Below are 18,887 nucleotides of genomic sequence, written 5' to 3'. Positions count from 1 at the left end.
AAGAGCCGAAAAGCAAGTATTATTCCATTCGCGTTCGGGATTTCCAGTATTCGCACTTCACTAATTATCAGCGAGGGCAGATGGCCTATGAGCTCTTACAAACAGCGAAAACAAAAAACTGGTTAGATTTAGATTGAATTAATATAGTTCCTCTGTTACAACAGCGGATACCCGGCATTTAGGAATGTTTTTGGCCTATACTAACCAACATTAGCGATCATTTCGCCAACATTTCGCGTTAACCAACAGTTAGTCAGCATTTTCCAGAGTTGATAATGAGCGTGTAAATACGGTGTATAGTAGAATTCAGTCGACATCGTAAATACCAGACATCGTTAAACAAAGTGGATATGGCGGTGGCATAGGGCCACATTGTTCTCAGAAAAGCCTCGTATATTCGGCCCCTTGTTTTCTCGTCCACAGTGCTGCATATAATAACCAGACTGAAGCCTACTTTCGCGTACATTCGGTACGCTACTCCTTTACAAGCATTTGCATTTCGTTCCGTGCAGGGCAAGCGTGACGCGCCTCTCTCGCCAAGTTGTGCACTGTCGGCGTGGCCCCTCTAAAGCGGCTTTCACGGTTCCCGCGTGGGCGGACTGAAGACGCGCAGTTTTACGACTTTTCTTGAAAGTGCGTTCACACTGTGTAGGCGTGCGTGCCCACGCCCTCGCGGTTTCATCGCCTTAATTCGCGTAGACCACAGCTCGAGTGCTTAAAGAAGTGATAGAGGGATATTATGCCAACGGAGAAGTCTGTGTCACTCGGTTTATGCACCAAGTGATACACCACGATGAAGTTATAACGGTACGCGGGAGGTCGTGTAGGAGTCGGCGGCAACACTCCTTTTTGATCCGGCGCTCCTTGGCGATTCTCGCACGGGGTCCACGACTTCCCGAGACGCCCTCGAGACGGCCAGGCGAGACGGTCGCGCCAAGGACTCTGTAGCAGTGGCCGCCACACAGCTGCAACGCTGGACACACAGCCTGCTTGATCAATCAATAGCGTCTAGACTGCCGGCCGGACGACCCCACATACACGCTGTCATCCTTTTCTTTGTCGCGGTGCGTCTCATTTAACCAGACACCACCGACGCGACGTTACGTTAGCGGCAGTAACATCTCCCCTCAGCATCTCTCTCCATATCACTTTGCCGCCGCCCTTACAAAAATAATGCTCCCTCGTTGTGTAAGAGCAATCCAATATATCGTATATTACTCTGTGCGTCGCGGTGTATATGCTCAGTATCGAATAAAATCGAAAAAAAAGGGTGCACAGATCTAGGCGGAAACTGATATTATTCCGAGGAAGGAGATATGCGGAATTTTTGTGCAGCACCAACTTTTTTTTTTCTTATGCGAGCCAGGATTGACACGATTACAACCTCCCCCCGTCTTTCTCCACCCCTTCCGGCCTCTTTCGTTCTTTTTTTTTTATGATAAAGCAGGCATAACCGGGTTTACGTGGAAAACTGCACACGAGCGTTTCTAAGAAATGCCTTGCAATCGTGAGTGCATATTGCTTGAAGAACAGCGACACGGTGCTGTAAAGACATAAACATATCGCCAAGCTACACCAGCTTAGCGAGAGAGAGAGATAGACTGCGCGATATCGGTTGCCACACTTTTGATTGAGTGGATAGGGGAGAACATTGACGCCAGTTGTGACGCCACGATATTATAGGCGTCTGCTCTCTGCCTTATGTGGCGTCACTGTAGCGACCATACTAAAAAAATTTAGTAACTAGCTAGAGCATTTACTACCCCACGTTAGCGACTAAGTGTCGCTAACGTTTCGCTATACAAGAGAAATACATGAGAGGGGGTAAACGGTGCCATTGCAACTGAGCATGCCAAGGCTAGTAAAGGACCCGCCACTATGGTCTAGTGGTTGCGTAGAAAGTTGGACAAGTTGGTAAGGGTTCAGCAGTGTGGTTTTCTGGGCCAGTTGGTACATGATGACTAGTGAAGGGTTCCAGAAGGTTTCAAACGCGAGCACAAGAAGCCGCTGCCCGTGCGAAAATGCTTGTTTTGTCCAGCACGTTCCTTTCTTGTGCTTGCGTTTGAAACCTGCTGGAACCCTTCACTGGGTTCACTTTGGTCAAACTGAGCGGTGGGACGGGACATGAAGAAAGAAGCGCTTCTTTTTCTAGCTTCTTTCTTCGTGTGCCATCCCGCTGCGCAGTTTCATCCAGCGGTTATGGTGTTCAACTGCCGACTGGAATCTTCGAATCTAATATTCGAAGATTCGAATCCTAGATTCGAATCTAGTAGCTGCTATTTATTAAACACAAATATTTTTCGAATCGTTTTTGGAAATCTGAAAATGTCAAATGCGCAAACACACACACGCACACACACATACACACACAATTTTGGTGCGGCAGTACAAATATTTCATCCCCGCCGACATGCCATAAAACATGTGAGCTTGAACAATGCAGGAAGCTACGCATCACTCCAAGAGCCAGATGCTGACAGCTAAACAGATATTTCGCCCTCTTTGAAGAGTGCTATTCATGTGAAGGATACGCTGTCTTACTTGTGGTTCTAATGCTAATGTTACGCGTACTAGAATGTGAGCAGCGTTTTATAGTAATTGCGAAATTAGCTGCCCAGTCCAAAAGCAAAAGATATTCGATACTCGATCCGACTCGTTTGTGGACCTCTTCGATTCTTATTCGACCTTGAAAATCACCATTCGCACATGAGCTAAATATATAGCATTCGCACATGAGCTAATATGTACCAAAACCTGTATACTGTATACCTATATAAAGGACATCCTGTGCTGTTGAGCTACTTCAGCACCATGTGCCTGTCTTCATTAATTCTAGCTTGAAAAATTGATAGCAACTACGACCAGCTTAGTTCATCGACACGCTCGAGCGATGATGCTGTCGCGTGCAGACTGGCTTCTTCTTTTATCGGGGAATGATCGCTATGTTTAGCTCGCATCGCAAGGCAAGTAGCGAAGGACTCGGATAGCGCGTGGGGGTTACTAGCCAGTTACAGGCAACGGGCTGGCGCAGTAATTGAGAAACAGCCCAGAGACGTCGCCGCCTTGTGAAAGCGGCTCGAGAGCGTGTGTTCACACGACAGCAGGAGGACCGCACACACCTTTACTACTGAGTGCTTTAAGTATATAGGCCTAGTGCCATATGTGACGACATAGCGTCGCGCTCATCTCTCTATATACGACGCCTTCCCAGAGATGAAGCGATACTGAAACGCTGTTGCGTTCGCTTATTCCCGATGTACGGTTGCTCAACAATTTGGGGCCCAAAGGAAACGCGATCAGTTAGGCAAGTTTCTATAAGGCAAGTAATTTCCTCAATTGCAGCCCTTGAGATAAAGGTTGTCGAAGAAGCGGCTGGGGCTAAAGAACAAGATCAGGCGGCTTAAGAGACCAGCCGTCCGATATGCCTGCGGGGACACATCATCGATCTTAGAAAGATAGGTAGAGAAAAAAAATAAAGAATCGAGAATGATTCGTTATCTTCGGATTAAGTGAACGCTGTTTAGGGTCTTATATGGGCGGGAACGAGGCGGCGGCTCACGATGCGTAACCCAAATTTCAAGGCCCGAAAATACTCACAACTGTAGTCATTAGATCGTAATAAATATAACGGCGCGTCGTGTATGACGCGCTGCTGGTGTGAGGTGCGAGGACATTGACCTAATTTGAATTTCGCTTTGAAAAGAGCAAGGTATTTCTGCCACTGTGGCTAATCGCATCTTTTGCAGACGCCGTGATGTATTTATTTTTCTCCGTTGTGCCTGTGTATGGCTCTGGAAGCGCGTTTACCGTAATAGCTTATCTGCATAAACGCCGTCTCTTCAGTTTCAACAGCACGTTCTTAGAACCGAAGACATGCATTTGTGCCGACAAGCGGCAGTTATTGACCCGAATGAAAGAACGTACTTTCTTTTACAACCACTGGACCATGAAAATATGTATTTATATTTCCTTCAAATAAGGTGGTAACAAAGGGGAGGTGCTTATAGAATCGTGGAGTGCTTGATCACGCATGATTTCGTATACACTTCTCGTGCGGCATTGCAAGTCCATGCTATTGCAAGCGCTATTGCAAGTCCGCGAATTGCTCCATCAACTTCGAGTAAAAGTTTGGCGCAGATTCCTTTACTGGCATTTATTTCACCGTGAATGAATTTTCAGTAGACACAAAAAAATTCTATTTCTTCACGTGCCTACACAAAGCCGTCCACGCAATCTTCGACTCTCATCTTCGTGCATCGTCACGGTTTCCAGCCTCAATTCGCTCGCAACATCTATTCAAACACAATATTGCAAACGACAGGCTAAGTGGCCGTGGTTTGTCCCCAAACGGTAAAGTGTACGGTGCACTTGTTGCGTTTCGAGAAGCCTATAGAAACATCTTGCGGCCGTCGCAAGACAAACAAGGCCAGACGGTGCACCACCATGCCTTGATGATTTAGCCTATACTCTTAACACAAAAACAAGTGAATGAGGCGCCCCTCATCTTTCCAGTGGAGCCCATCATCGCGGCATACTTAAGCGCTTGCCGACGTCAGAGGAATTAATAAGTGCGTCTCTCGCATCCCTTGTCGTTACTGAGTCGATATAAGCCTGGGACGGTCGAGAGCGAGAAGCTTCGGCCGATGTGCGCGAAGGAAACGAAGAAAATACTCCGTGCGTTGACGACGGCCAGTGAGAGTGAGGTGAAGCGAATATGCAAAGAGATTACGAGTGCCTCGCCCATCGTTATCGTGATCCTCGTTTGGATGGAACGGCTCGAATTTCCTAAGCACGTGTATAGATGCAAGCACGTAAAGGAGAGTCAGCTTGTACGGCGTGTTTGCGGTTTTGTTGGGCGTGGAAACATGGCTCTCCGCTGGCAGAACACCTGGCAAAGAAACCAGAAAATAAATGATCGAAGCTGCGTAAGGGCTTTATAGTTTTACTTCATCGGCTGTCGCGAGGAGCGCTTCAACGAATGCTGCGTTATTCTGGAAAGCTGAGCAAGGAGACCTGAAAGATATGTATGATTCATTAACATGCTCATCAAGTCGACACACATCAGTAAATCGGTGACAGTCAGTGATTATTGCGTACATATTAAGACAAAGTATACGATAAAGCCAACTAGGTATGAAATGTGCGGAGTCAAGTGCTCAGAATACTCTGGGCTGTTCGCTACGATCTCGATTTAATCGTGAAGCATTGTGTGCTCAACATACGTATTATATTTGCTCATAGAGACTCTTAAATTCCGGGGGCTGATAATGTAAACCACTTCAAGGTGCATATGAGACAATTATTTTTCTCTCATTAAAACTCATTAATAATTTTTCTGAATGTTAAACCATCAGAACGAGCCGCAGCGCTAGTAGTGACCTCATGTGGCGCATTTTTCAGCTACTACAGTTTGTAAACGTTCTTGCGTGCCGTCGTTATACTTAAAGAACGAGAAAACAAAGAAATATAGTGCACTAAGTGCTAGCAGAGTCCTTCAGTGCTTTCAGTCCCTCAAAGCATTGAAGGACTCTGGTGATAGTGATTCTTTAGCATATAGCTAAAGCATGTTCGTTGCCATTGTAGTTACATGTGCTGCTTTGTATGGTTGCTGTTGACGCCAGCATCTCAAATGGCTCCATGTGTACACATCAGTAATCAAATCGTTCTGGTAGTGCGAAAATTGTAATAGACTCAAAATTTCTATAGTGACACAGCATTCTAAATTGCTTCTCTTCTCACACTTCGCGACCTGCTCACATCAGCTTCGGCAGAACTGCACGCAATTAAGGCGGCAAGCTACGCCCCCTGTTGTTCCTTGTTACACAACGCCTCTCGGTCATCTACCGTAGCCCCGCAACACGCCGGCTTGTCTTCGTTTCCAACTTTCTTGCAGAAACCTCGCCGACATCCTCTCGTTTACGGAGCCCCTATACGATAAAAGTGTGTGACCATCGAACACTCAACCGTGGTCTTATCAGCAAACATCGCTGCGGCGCTCCTCTCGGTCGCCATCTCGCTATCGGCCGCCTCTTGCTCGAGCTTTAGATAAAAAGTTTGCATTGCAGATAAGAGTACATTCGCCACGCAACGGCTCGAGAGTACGCTGGTATTGGGTGCACCAAAAAGTCAGACGGAGGCCACCCTTATCGCCGGCCCATTCAGATAGTCACAGTTTCGAGCAGCGTTACGGAAGTTGCAGCTGCTGTTCGCTCTGCGGACTTGGCGTGGCGCTGCCGGTCTCCTCCACAGCGTGCGATAAAAATATCGCGACTAGTGATACCGAATGCCGAGCTCTCACTTCTTGAGCGTGACATGAACCGCGAGGCAATAACAAAAGAGAACGCTTGTTTTGATTCGTGTCGTTCGTAATATCCTTGGTGTTCAGAGCGACGTCTTCGGGGGCGTACACATAAACTACGACGTCTGAACCCGACAGTCTTTTTCAGAATACTTGAGCGGGGTCGTTGGGACGTCTGTGACGCGTGATGGCGGAAGTATTATCGTAATCGCTTGATTTGAACGCGCGCGTTTTCTTGCCAATTTACCAAAAATAATGCGACCGTTTCATTCGAGAAATAACACTGCAAGAAATGCACGCAATCTCGCACCCATTTTGTGGCATAATATGCAAGCATTCTATGTCCGCGAGTGTTCCTGTTGCTGTCATCGTCGTCATTGTTGTTGTAGTTGTTATTGTTAGTGGGGATGACGATGATTTGTTGAGTGTACTTACACCGGGGAGGGGAGGGGGGTAGTGGAATGTGGTTGTTGGTTAGCGTATCATTTTGTGCGTATATGTATTGATTACACACTATGCCACAACTACGATGCGAGTTTAAACGTATTGTTACTTGCGAGCAATGACCAACTGGCTATTAAATATTTTTGCTGTTCTACAACGTTTGTAGACGCGACCTGCCGTATCCTGCTTGCGGATCTCTCCACGTTTCCATTAATACGCTAAACCTATGTTAGTTTCTCACTGCGCCATCAATGGGATGGGGCCACATTTTTTGTGACAGACGAATTCTCCGGGGTGGCTATATACGAACAGTTATTACGCATTAAACGTGTAACAGTGACCAGCAATCATGGTTGGATCGAAAAGGTGTGACATCCAACTTACATCTACACGTCGCTGCAGTTGTCTAGTTGCGCCTGTGAAGAGACCTGTTGCGCTCTGTAACCTTGTGATGTTTTGCAACCGTGTTGTGCCTAAGGGCAACCTTCCGAAAAAAAAAAAAAAAAAAAACTTACATTATGCCATATTATGGTGGAATGAAAGATAAGTAGCGTGGATCATGACGTCTCGCAGCTATCCTTGGAAAGCCAATCTTCCCTGAACCCACCCGACGCTATTTGCGCGGTGGCTCTCGGGAACAATTCGGCCCCGACACAATAAGTGGCGGTGACCAAAGCATGATGTCGATGACGTAATTCCTGCTCCCGCCATCGCTTCCGCCGCATGCAACGAGCAGAACAATGACCTCAAGATCCGTGTATTTTCATCCAGAGGGCGCTGTCGTTCAAGCATGGGTTTGAGCATCACCAATTTAGGAGATTACTTATAATAATAATAATAATAATAATAATAATAATAATAATAATAATAATAATAATAATAATAATGATGATGATTGTTGGAGTTTTACGTCCCAGAACCACGATACGGTTATGAGGGACGCCGTAGTTGAAGGCTCCGGAAAGTTCGACCACGTGAGGTTATTTAACATGCGCCTAAATCTAAGCACGCAAGGGCCTCTGCTATTTCGCCTCCATCGAAATGCGGCCAGAAGGAGGTTACTTGGTTAAAGGGGTCATGAAGCACCCCTTGGGCTGGTTGAAAAAACACATCCTGCGGAAAGCTTACACGGCTATGAACTGCTCTGCCAAATATTACAGTCGTGCGCGCCGCGTAATGGCCACAAGCGGAGCGCGAAGTTGCCGTTTCCCCAGGCACCCTCTTTTCAAACAGAGGCCGGTTCTCACTCTCGTCGGTGGGCGGGGCGTCTGTCCGTTTACGTCGCGGATCTGTCAGTTTACGTCGCAAGAGACATAGCATGCTTATTGGCCGATAGCCGACGTAAATCGGGAGTGGCGTTCGGATCAGATGCGCTTCTTGCCGCGGGGTGCCGCCACTTGCCGGCGCCGCACTCCTCAGTACACGGTAGCCGCACTCGGGCAAGCGAATCACAGCGGGAGAGCGATCGCGTTCCATGACGCGCGCTGACGTAACTTCTTTCCCCCATGTCATCCGTCCATGTCTAGCTTCCAGTGCGCTCGTCGGCACGAGAAAAGAGAGAAAGCGTTGGGAGAGTGCGCCAAACCCCCGTAACTCCGCTGATTCTTGACGGATTCGACAAATTTTTGCGGCAATCGATTCGGGAGGCAGTACACTCCGATACTGAGGTCATTAGATCATTACTTGGAAAAGTGGTTCATGACCCCTTTAATGGTCACGTTTAATGGCATCGGATCTATGAAGTCATTGGGCTGCTTTTTTGCGTCCCGTTATTCCAAACAGACACTTCAGTTCGCATTAAATTTCACTCATGATGCTACGACAGCGAAACATTAGCGAAAACTCGGCGCTCCTTCCAAGTTACGCTTTCGGTTTCTTGGCCAATTAGGTTTGACGAAACCGGCTTTGTTATGGAGGCGAAAATGTTTGAGGCCCGTGTGCCTAGATTTAAGTGCACGTTAAAGAACCCCAGGTGGTCGAAATTTCCGGAGCCCTCCACTACCGCGTCCCTCATAATCATATCGTGGTTTTGGGACGTTAAACCCCAGATATTATAGAAACCGGCTTTATGCATTGGACGTGGCCTCTGAAATGTTGCGGCAATCGCGACAAACTAGATGAGCTGTTCGAGCTCACAGACCGTACATTACTATCGTTTGCTAGCGTGATAGATGGCGTCAAAATCAAAGCTAAGCGATATAGATGCTGCTGCTTGCCAACACGCGGGGCCAATTTTTCTCCTATAGTGTTTATGCCAGGGCTTCAAGATTGTCACGTGACGCTCCTTCCTACTTTCTTTGGGAGAACTGAGGAAAGGGAGGGGGACTTGTCCTTTCTTTTTTTCTTTTTTTTTTTGAAAAAGAAAAGCGGCATGGTCTCACCAGAGATGCTTACTTCAACCGTACCTTTGCGGTAAGGAAAATCGAGACCTATCTGTCCGCGTAGTCATTTATTTCCTACGGAGCCGTCATTCCAAATCGGATGCCAAACATACCGCCATGTTTGGCGTCCGATTGATGCTTTGATACTTTTCCTTGCCCTTTATCTCATGCTACATTGATGCGCGACGCTAGTAAGAGTGATGGTACCAGCGTAGTGGCCGGCCTCGTATTAGGAAGCCGCGAAGTAACAGTATCGTCTCGCGTGCAATGTCGCGCCAAGTGACGCCCTTAAAATTTCAAGCAGCGTTACCGCCGAACGAAGGCTGTCCAACTTGACACACCTCTTTAGATATTTGGAGCGAGAAAAAGAAAGCTGTGACCGTGGCACAGGTTACAGACCCCCGTGTGCAGTGTCGCGTCACGTGGCCTCCGAATGTCACGCGAAGAGCTCCAACCAATGCTAACCTTAGAGCCGAATTAACGAAGCTTTGGGTCCGTAAGCGCTTTCTTTTGCAATTAGCTGGCCGGCCTATCCAGTGTTATACCCAGCACCACGGTTGGCTGGCATTTTCTTTTAGTATAGGCTCTGTCTTGCGAGTATAGACACGGAAAGTATAGGTCTTTCAGGTAGTAATAAAAGAGCGAGAGATAATACTGAACTAAATTATCTTGAGGAAAAAAAGGCAGGGAAACTAATAAATATAACAACTCCACTATGGCAGAGCTATGTATTATAGGGTCGCTACGTAGTCAAATCTGCTGGACGTTTTTCCTCGCGGTAATGCTTACGTTTCGCACTGCGTTTCCGGAGAATATCGACTTTAATGTTTTGAAGACGAGTTAAACATCGTAATGTCTCACGCCTCGGTATCACACGACGTAAAACGTCGAATTCGCGTCTTCGAAAAGAAGAAGGGCAAACTTTTCTAGCCGCGGTGAAAAAGTAAGTTGACGACATAATTTAATTTGTCCAGCTCGTTATAACCTCATTTGCGATGAAATCGCAGCAGGTTCCCGAGGAACAAAGTCTACCCGTTTTTACGCTGCAATAGCCGTTACAAATCTTTTATACAGTGTGCGCGCGCACCGGGCAAGAAATAGATTACTCGCTTAATTTTAAAAAGACAGGGATAGAAAGTTGTGACAGAGAAGTTGATTTCTCAAAATTTTACGCTGAAGTCCGTCATGACGTAATAAAATTGGGGTAGTGCGGATGCGGAGGGAATAATAAAACGGTGTAGGCTCCAGCGATAGGTCGCGTAACGTTCGAGGAACCGCACCAGAAAATCTCTATTTACATGTAGTTTGTAGCAATAACTACTTTACGATATACTACTTTAATGAATGAACCAATGACGTGACGACAGCGGGAATGTAGACAAATAGTTTTGCGCAATGTTCGCATAAGATACCCCTGAACTGGCGAGAAGTAAGATATTATTTTATGTCCTTTTACCTCTTTCCTATTATTCTATGTTATGCCTTGCGCCAGCGCTGTCTGTTTCTGAACTTCACGAGAAAGCAAGAAAGAAACCGAAGGTGAGGGAGGGGGGGGGGGAGGCAATCGGAGACGTTGAACAGCTTGTGAAACGAGCTATGACTTGAGCATTAACGAAGCTTCTTGATCCCATAAACACGGCTTTTTTTTTTTTTTTCCACAATGGATTTGCCGATACCACGATTTTGTGACTGAGGACGAGTTTACAGGGTTAGGACTGGCGGTGATCGTAATGCTAACTTTACGACTTGAGCATGGAAGTGGGAGTTAACAAAAAAAAAAAAGGAAAGGAAAACACCCGAAGAAACGGACTAAATGTAACACGATGTTAGACGAAGTGAACTAACGATCAGGAGATCACGCCAAGATGTTCTTGCGGGTCGTAAAAGTAGGTGTTAAAAAACATATATTGTCCGGGGCGACAGCGTAACAATATCCCGTGAATGTCCGCGATGTGTCCTTGTAAGCCTACAGCACACGGTCATCAGGAGTGGCAGACCGTAGCGCCAACTTCGTGCAGCGGCGAGAAATAGCAGCCGGATTGACTTGCCCAATACGAAGCGACGGGCCGTCCGTAGCTAATCCACTACAGCGCGATGACTGTTGAACGGAAAGATCACGGCTTCGATTACCGTAACCACCACGGACAAGCCGCGTACTACTTTATTTTGTGTTCCTTGATCCCGTATACTTCGTCGTACTGCACGGAACTATCCGAACTGTTATACAACACGCGACTCAATCCGCGGGAAGATCCGCCCCCCTAAACTTTATTGTGGGCTGCAAACTGCAGCGATACCGAGGTACTTCTTCGCAAAGCTACGGGTATGAGAATGACGCAGTGGCGGGTGGGGGTAAGGGGGAGGGGGGTACGCTTGGGTGTGTCTGCGCGCGCGAGATAAAAGAAAGAGAAAATGATAAGCATGCAAAACGGGAATGCGACACTGCGCCAACAACCCAGAGGGACCGCGCGAACACCTGCGGCGTGAATCTCTGCTCGTCACCGTCGTGGAGGCTTCTTATCTCGAAACTTGGTTCCGGTTTTTCGTCGCTTGGCGCGAAAATAAGCCTCGACACTATAGCGGCGGGTGTTACCTCTCCTTCCAGGCGGATGTCAACACAATAATAACCGTAAAAGAAAGAAAATCGTCCTCGCTCGTAAAGACTCCGTAATGACTCGCGATGGACAGTTATATAGTGCGTTAAAAAGTTTTACAAAGTTCTACAAAGCCGACCCGACTACCGACTGTACGTATCTCCCTCTCTCTCTCTCTCTCTTCTTTTATTACTTAATTTTTGTTGCGATTTCGGAACGGCTTGTACTCGTTTCCTAGCTTATCGTGTAGCGTTGTTGCTCGGTCTGTAGAAATCGAAAAAGGAGCATGTATTATACGATCCATAAAACGGTGGCTGCCGACTAAACGATGTACCCTAAAGAAAAGATTGGCGTCCTGAGTCGTAAATCGTGATTCAGGGACTGCCCCGGAGTGAGGAGGAGATTCGTGAAACATGGTTGCCCCCCGTATTGCCTCACGGTCGCCTTCGGAATAGTGTGCGCAATTTCGCGAGTCTCTTTTGCGTTCCACTTGTTCGGATGTTGAGTCCAGCCTTCGCTAATGTTATGTTTACTACGACAACTGTCCTGCCCTTTCGCTTACCCAACAACGTGTACCAACTTCTTTGCGAAATACGAAGTTATTGGAGTGAGGAATGATGACCCAATCATTGACAAAATCGCTGACGCAAACGAAGAGGCGCAGTGATTGGTTGATGCGATCGGTGTTTCGCTAAGCCTCTTAATATGGCGTTAGACATCGCACGAATTATGCGACTTCTCGTTACCTGTACGGCTATACTCACACACCATCATTTCAATATGCGAGCTGTGTTACGCTGGTGTATTGCGTGACAGCGACCGCCTACCTGGTTATGAAAGTGAACGTGCGATATGTCGTACAAATTACTTTGTCTGAGCATGTACTGAGACACTGTAATTTGCGTGTATATGACGATCATTTCTGCCTTATAGATTTGTAACGTACGTAACAATACCAATCATAGGCGTGCGCAGGGTTCCCCATCAGGGGGGGGGGGGCGAAGGTTCATCGCGGCGCCCCCCGCCCCCTACTAAGTCAATGTAAGGGGCAGATTTTGCGCCCCCCCCCCTCTTAGGTGACCAGGGGTGTCAATGTATGGGGCAGATTTTGCGCCCACCCCCCCTCTAGGTGACAAGGGGGGCGGCGACCCCCCCGTGCGCACGCTTATGATACCAATGACGTCAACGAAATTGCTCAATGCAATCTTGTTCCTGTTGTCGTGTTACAACATAACTCTACGCTCTTTGTGACGACTATGGTATACAGGAGATGTTACAACACATCTTTTGCGAATCTCCGCGCTACAATGTGCAGGGGGCGCATCATTCGCAATCGGCCTAGTTCGCACGGACCACAGGCCGATGTCGGCAGCAACCATTATAGAATATCCTCCTGAAAAGTCATCGTGGATGAAGGGACGAATGCACTGTTGAAATTTTTTAAGACAACACACTTGGGCAGGCGTTTATACACTCATAATGATTCCGTACACAGCACCAGTCTGGCGGACTGTTGCGTTGTGTGCGTGCTCCCCCTCCTTTTCTCTCTCTCTCTCTCTTTCTTTGCGCCTCTTAACTTTCAAATTCCCCCATCCCTTTCCCCAGTGTGGGCTAGCATATCTGTTATTCTCAGCTGGTTAAGCTCCCTGCCTTCCTTCTCTCTACTGTTCCTTCCTTCCCAACGCCGGAGTGGATGCCTCCCGACTCCTGATATTTTTCGCCAGAGAAAACCAATGTAAGCCCCGTATTCGTATCATTAGTGTACTACACCATTACCGAATCAAGTTTATTCTTATCATAGAGATGCGATCGTAAATGCCCGGCAGCAGTTTACTTATTCTCCTCTTTCGCTGTCACATTTTCGTTACAGGCAGATTGAAGAATATTGCTCAAACGCAACTTGTAATCGTGTGGCGCAGTGAAAATTTGGTTACTCACTACGATGCTGAGATCTGTACTAGAGTCTTCATCCTCTGGATTCGGAGATGCCTCCAAGCGCGCCAAGCCGCAGGACCAGAAGATTACCTGTTCAATGGAAAAAAGGGAAAGAAACAAGGGCAAGATTAACCAATTATTCACGAATCAACGAGCCAATCAATCAATCAATCAATCAATCAATCAATCAATCATCAATCAATCAATCAATCAATCAATCAATCAATCAATGAATAAACAAGTCGGTCGGTTAGTCGCGCACTCACGCTCCTACACATGAATGCGCACATACAACGCACGCGCACGCGCAAAAAAAAAACAAACAAACAAATGTTTCGGACAGCTGTTTCGACAAGCCACGTACAAGGCCCGAACAAAACCGTATCGAACCGCTCCGACCTCGTTCTGTAATTCGCTTTCTTTTACTCTTATCATACTGGAACCAATGAACCGTGAAGGAAGGCAAACCCTAAGAAAAATAAACCTCCTCTATATAGAGTTAAACCGGAAACGATACGAAGCGACAAAAACGAGGCAGGGATTACATCTTCATCGATGTTCACAGCGCGAAAGTCCGCTTAAATCCCCGAAGCACGGGCAAACGCGCGGGGGGAGATTATAGCTTCACGACGGGATATTTGTCGTTGTTAAAAAAGTAGCGGAAATATACGTTCTATATACCGCGCTCGAGAGGCAGCGGACTGGAAGAACTGCGGGCTTATAGAATATATCGACGTGCACACGTGTGCGCAGCGAATGTGTGAGCGTACACCGAAGCATATAAGGCACGGTGTTAATTCCCGTATGTTTCGCGCAAATGCATAATGGTCGCTTTGCCATATTACCGTCGAGGCCCTCCCTCTTCGTCCCACTGAACTTTTGTTTTGTTTTGTTTTTCCGTTCAATTTCTTTTAATCTCTGGCCAGTGTTCCCTCGAGGTAATAAAAGGTAAAACCTGTATGACTTGGTGTTCTTTTTCTTTCCTTTTTCTTTTTTTCTTTTTTTTTTGTAAGCGGTGAAAAAAGGACTCGTTTATGAGAGCGTTCATTTTTACGGCGCCAGTCCGTCCGTGTAGGAAGTGAGCGTATGATGTGCCTTGTGCGCAATCGCCGGATCTCATTAAAAAATATATAAAAAATAAAAACAAGCAAATACCGAGAAAGAACAGATCTAGTCTCGGCAAGAATACACGGCGACGAAGCGAGTTGAGCGCCGTTAATACCTCGTTAAAAATTTTTCGAACTCCTTATTTTCATTACGGCAAGTTTTGCGCGCTTCTTCCGACGCTTCGTAAAAAAAAAAAATTTTTTTTAATGTAACTCTTACGAAAAAGGAAAGACGAACAGCTTTGAACTTATGATGGTACCAGAAGCGAGCTCGAGGTACATACAACGCGGTCTGTTTCGTTTGCGTGTTTTTTTTGTTTTTGTTTTTTAAGTAAACATCATCCATGTGCGCGCGAACTGTGAAACGTTGTACATATCCTTTCGCCAAACAAGAGTTTCTTGAAACACGGACGACACACGTACGTATACCTCCATGTTTTCCCACGGCCGGTGTGAAACTCGGGATTTTTTATTTTTATTTTTATTAAACAACCGTTCGCGCGTAACTTACTCTTTAAAATTTACCGCGCGTTCGTTGTGGCATGCAGCGGTGTTCTTCCCACGGTTATGAAGCTTTGCGCAACTCTGTAATTCGTACGCGTGCCGTTGTGATTAACTAGAACTCGACCGTGGTGGTGCCACAGCGTGTTTCGCGAGATGACGAACGCGGTGCTAGTTTATTTTTTTATTTTTTTATTGTTTTGCGAAACGCGCATTCAATTAAACGTTGTTCGAGTTTGGGAGGAGTGCACAGGCATCATAGATGAGCAAACAAACTGAGGCGCCGCATTAATTTTCCGCGCGGATTCGTTTACTTTAGACCGTGCGTATAGACTGTCATAACTCGGCATAGAGAGACGAGTTGCAGTCGCGGAAATTATAGTTACGGTCGCTCGACTCGCGTCTGATTTTTTTTTTGCTTTTTGAGCGTCCGCGTGTTTCTACACGTCCATCGCAGATTGAATACGCATCACAGATAAGCCCTTAGACACGCGCGAGCAAACCCATTAGCGTCGCTTCAGATTATAGCAGCGAACAAAAGAAAGTGAAAAATATTGTGGTGTGTGTTGAGAGTGGGCGTGAAACGAATGTGCCGACAGAAGGGGGGGGGGGGGGGGGGGTAGTAACTTAGGCACAGCGCTTTTTGGAAAGATTGGGTTGTAACGCGAGCTTCCGAGATGCGAGAACTCTGGACGCCTTTCGCTTTCGAAAACTGATAAATGTAAAAAAAAATGAAGATGGTATATATAGCACTTAAATATGAGAACAATGATGATTTTATGGACGCGAAAAAAGGCAGAAAATGTACGAGGTGCCTTTGTAAATCCGCATGGGAAACGACGCAGCCGGTAACGCTGGGCGTGCGCATTATTCCGTCATAGGCCTGCTATGTATCACTGTATCATTTTCCTTAACACTTGAAAAGTTTTTACTTCTGCGGAAGGTGTTTTTTTTTTTTTTTTTTTTCCTGAATGATCACACGAGAACACGGCCTACATCTTGACTTAGTCATCGGAGACGTACGCCACGATGCGGAGAGACAGGCACAGTCAAAGTCGGCTGTGTTTTATCTTTTCTGTATTTTTGTCTTTCTCCTCACTCTTTCTGCGTTCTATTTTGAGAATCCCATCTAGCGGTATACCCTCTACCCTAAGCCTCGCAAGGATTAAGGTAAGGAATGCTCGGTCGGGATGCGCTGTGTGTTGGTTTATCTTTATGCTGTCGCAAATTTTGGTAGTGAAAGGTGCCGACGTCAAGGTCACATTATTAAAGCACTTCCTCGTCTCAATCATCCGAGAAGGAAGCGCGTACAAGGCTTTATTGTCATGGAGCAAGGCAAAAAGTTAAGAAGGAGCATTGCGAAGTGCGATTGAAGCCTACTGTATAGGCATTACAGGTGATCAAAACGTCAGAAAGCGCGGTAGGTTTTAGTACTTCCGGTTATGTTCTGTTTTTTAGCCTTATCCGTGAGTCGACCGGACAAGCACACTTCGATTAAAAGCTACTAGGCACCAAGCGCCGAAGTCTCGGCAAGTCTCGTTTCTTGCGTGATCTTGACGCAAGAAGTCACGTGTCGGGCCGTCACTGCTGGGTTCACGGAGCGTTCGCCTGCTAAAGCTGTCTGCGTGACGTAATGCTCGCTCCTAAGTTTTTCTTACTTTATGTTTATTTCAGTTCACTACGCACAAGCATCTCCAGATGGATGAATGACAAGATCAATCAGTAAACTTTTTTGTTTTGACACTGATAACTGTGCGACTACATAGAGTCATGGTAATTATTGCCAGTGATGAAAGCAGAAAGCAAGTGTCCGAAAGCAAAACGCAAGAGTGCTGTCAGAATCTGACGGTGCGAAACTCTTGGACGTGTCTGCGGTTGTCGAAAAGCCGTTGCAAAGGATATTTCCTTATATTTCCAGCAGCATGTGTTCTGTGGGGATGCTGTCAACCTCTGTAAAGTCGTTTTTGCCGCGTGCCACGAGCCTCCGACGGATTAGTCCTAACCGTGGTTAGTTTCACCGCCGAGCGAGAGATAACGCTGTAATCGCGGGGTGGCGCAAGCAGCGTCGCCTGGCGGCAGCGAGGTTACGCATGCATATAAGGGTGAGCACTCGGGACTTTTTGGGCTTTTGATATCGTTTGTGGAGGGACGTCTCTCGCGGTGGGTCCGTGGGGATGATACCGCGGCTCGTTCCCACGGGTCCTCGTGGTGAGTCGGACGTGGGCGACGGCGCATTCCCGGTACATTGCATGTGTTATGTTGTTTTGTGTGTGTTATGTTCTCTGTGTGTCGCACTGGCATTATGTTGGATTACTTGTGTTATTACTAGTTATGTATTAGATTCGGCTGGCGAGCTCGCCGTTGTAAAAGCGTTTAATCAATGTTCACGTGTTCGTTTGCACGACGGCGTAACTGTGTTCATCACTTCCAGACCCTACAGTTCTTGTTCCAAGAAGCAAGGGAAGTTCCAGATCGATTGGGTCAACACTGACACAAATGCTCATTTAACCATATGAAACAAGGAGCAGAAGAAATACACAGGTTTAAAGGGGACAAACAAAGCAACGACGTTAACTAACCACGCATATATCGTATACGAATAGGAAAACGATCACCGCCGTTTGCATCCCCACGGACGTTTCGTGAGCTTAAATGCTTCTCAAAGTCTCTCGTTCGGCGGTAAGTATGTTGCAGTAAACAACCTGACTGGTGCAAAACAAGGCGCAAGGCTTTTTATTTCGACGTTAACTCATTAAGAGAAAAGCGGCCTCGCCTTGCGGAAGAAGGAAACAGCAGCCGACTTGTATACACGTGCGGGCGTTAATACTGCCGTAGACCTGGTGTATGTATATACATAGCATAAGAAACCGCTTTTAGGGTTACCTGCGCGCAGGTTGTAGTCTAGATCGCTAGCCAGAGACTTTCAGTTTCACTGCGAGGCGCAATGTATCCCGCCCAGCAGATCTCAATTAGCGCAACATTCGCCACGCAGCTGCCTCCGTCGAGAGACCTACGAGGCGTGTTCCGCCCTCTCCAATGCAAAATAAGAGAGAGGGAGAGAGAGACCCGCTAGTTTCGTGCACGCTTTTGCTACGCATGAAGCCGATCGGGCACGCCGCTCGTCGATGTTCTTTGGATGCCGTTGCAGTGTACTAACGCGTGCCGCCTGTATCGTATTTTGTCAATAATTCCGTGCAGTGAAGCACAAATAAGAGCTATTATATATTAGCCAACGGGTAAGGTCAGAGAGGCGCGCCCGAGCGTTATATCCGTTAGCACCTCGCATTGGTGTCATGCACAATCTGGTGCACTGTTAAAGGCAGCACTTGCGCGCAAGGCATGTTCAGATATCGCCCTTTTGCGAAATCAGAGTGGCTTAGATTTGCATACGACTACTGCTGGTTGGCAGTTGTGACTCCTTTTGGCAGACTAGTTCCGTGCACAAACTATTTTTCCACGGGGATTGGCTGTTAGGGGCCAACAATATGAGAGGTGTTAATTCGAGTGTTCCCTTCAGCGGTGGACCGGACTGTGCCATCAATGGCTCACTAGAGACTATGACGAATGCTTGTAAGTTTTGTTATTGCTTACGCCTACAGTCGCGACCGGATGCAAATAGTCTTCGCGA

General features: G+C 46.9%; 1 protein-coding gene across 1 annotated transcript in view; it reads right to left on the bottom strand.

Annotated features, from left to right (window-relative positions):
• Positions 1–18,887, bottom strand: part of LOC119387578 (ADAMTS-like protein 1) — a 251,341-nt gene that overhangs the window by 70,026 nt on the left and 162,428 nt on the right. Inside the window, exon 2 of the mRNA XM_049413560.1 lies at positions 13,656–13,742. Within this exon, the coding sequence (XP_049269517.1) occupies positions 13,656–13,742 (87 nt within the window). The remainder of the gene's footprint in view (positions 1–13,655; positions 13,743–18,887) is intronic.

The sequence above is a fragment of the Rhipicephalus sanguineus genome, chromosome 3, assembly GCF_013339695.2.
Source record: "Rhipicephalus sanguineus isolate Rsan-2018 chromosome 3, BIME_Rsan_1.4, whole genome shotgun sequence".
In the NCBI taxonomy this organism is placed as follows: Eukaryota; Metazoa; Arthropoda; class Arachnida; order Ixodida; family Ixodidae; genus Rhipicephalus; species Rhipicephalus sanguineus.
Note: the sequence above shows the minus strand (reverse complement) of the source record. Positions and strands in the feature narration are given on the sequence as shown.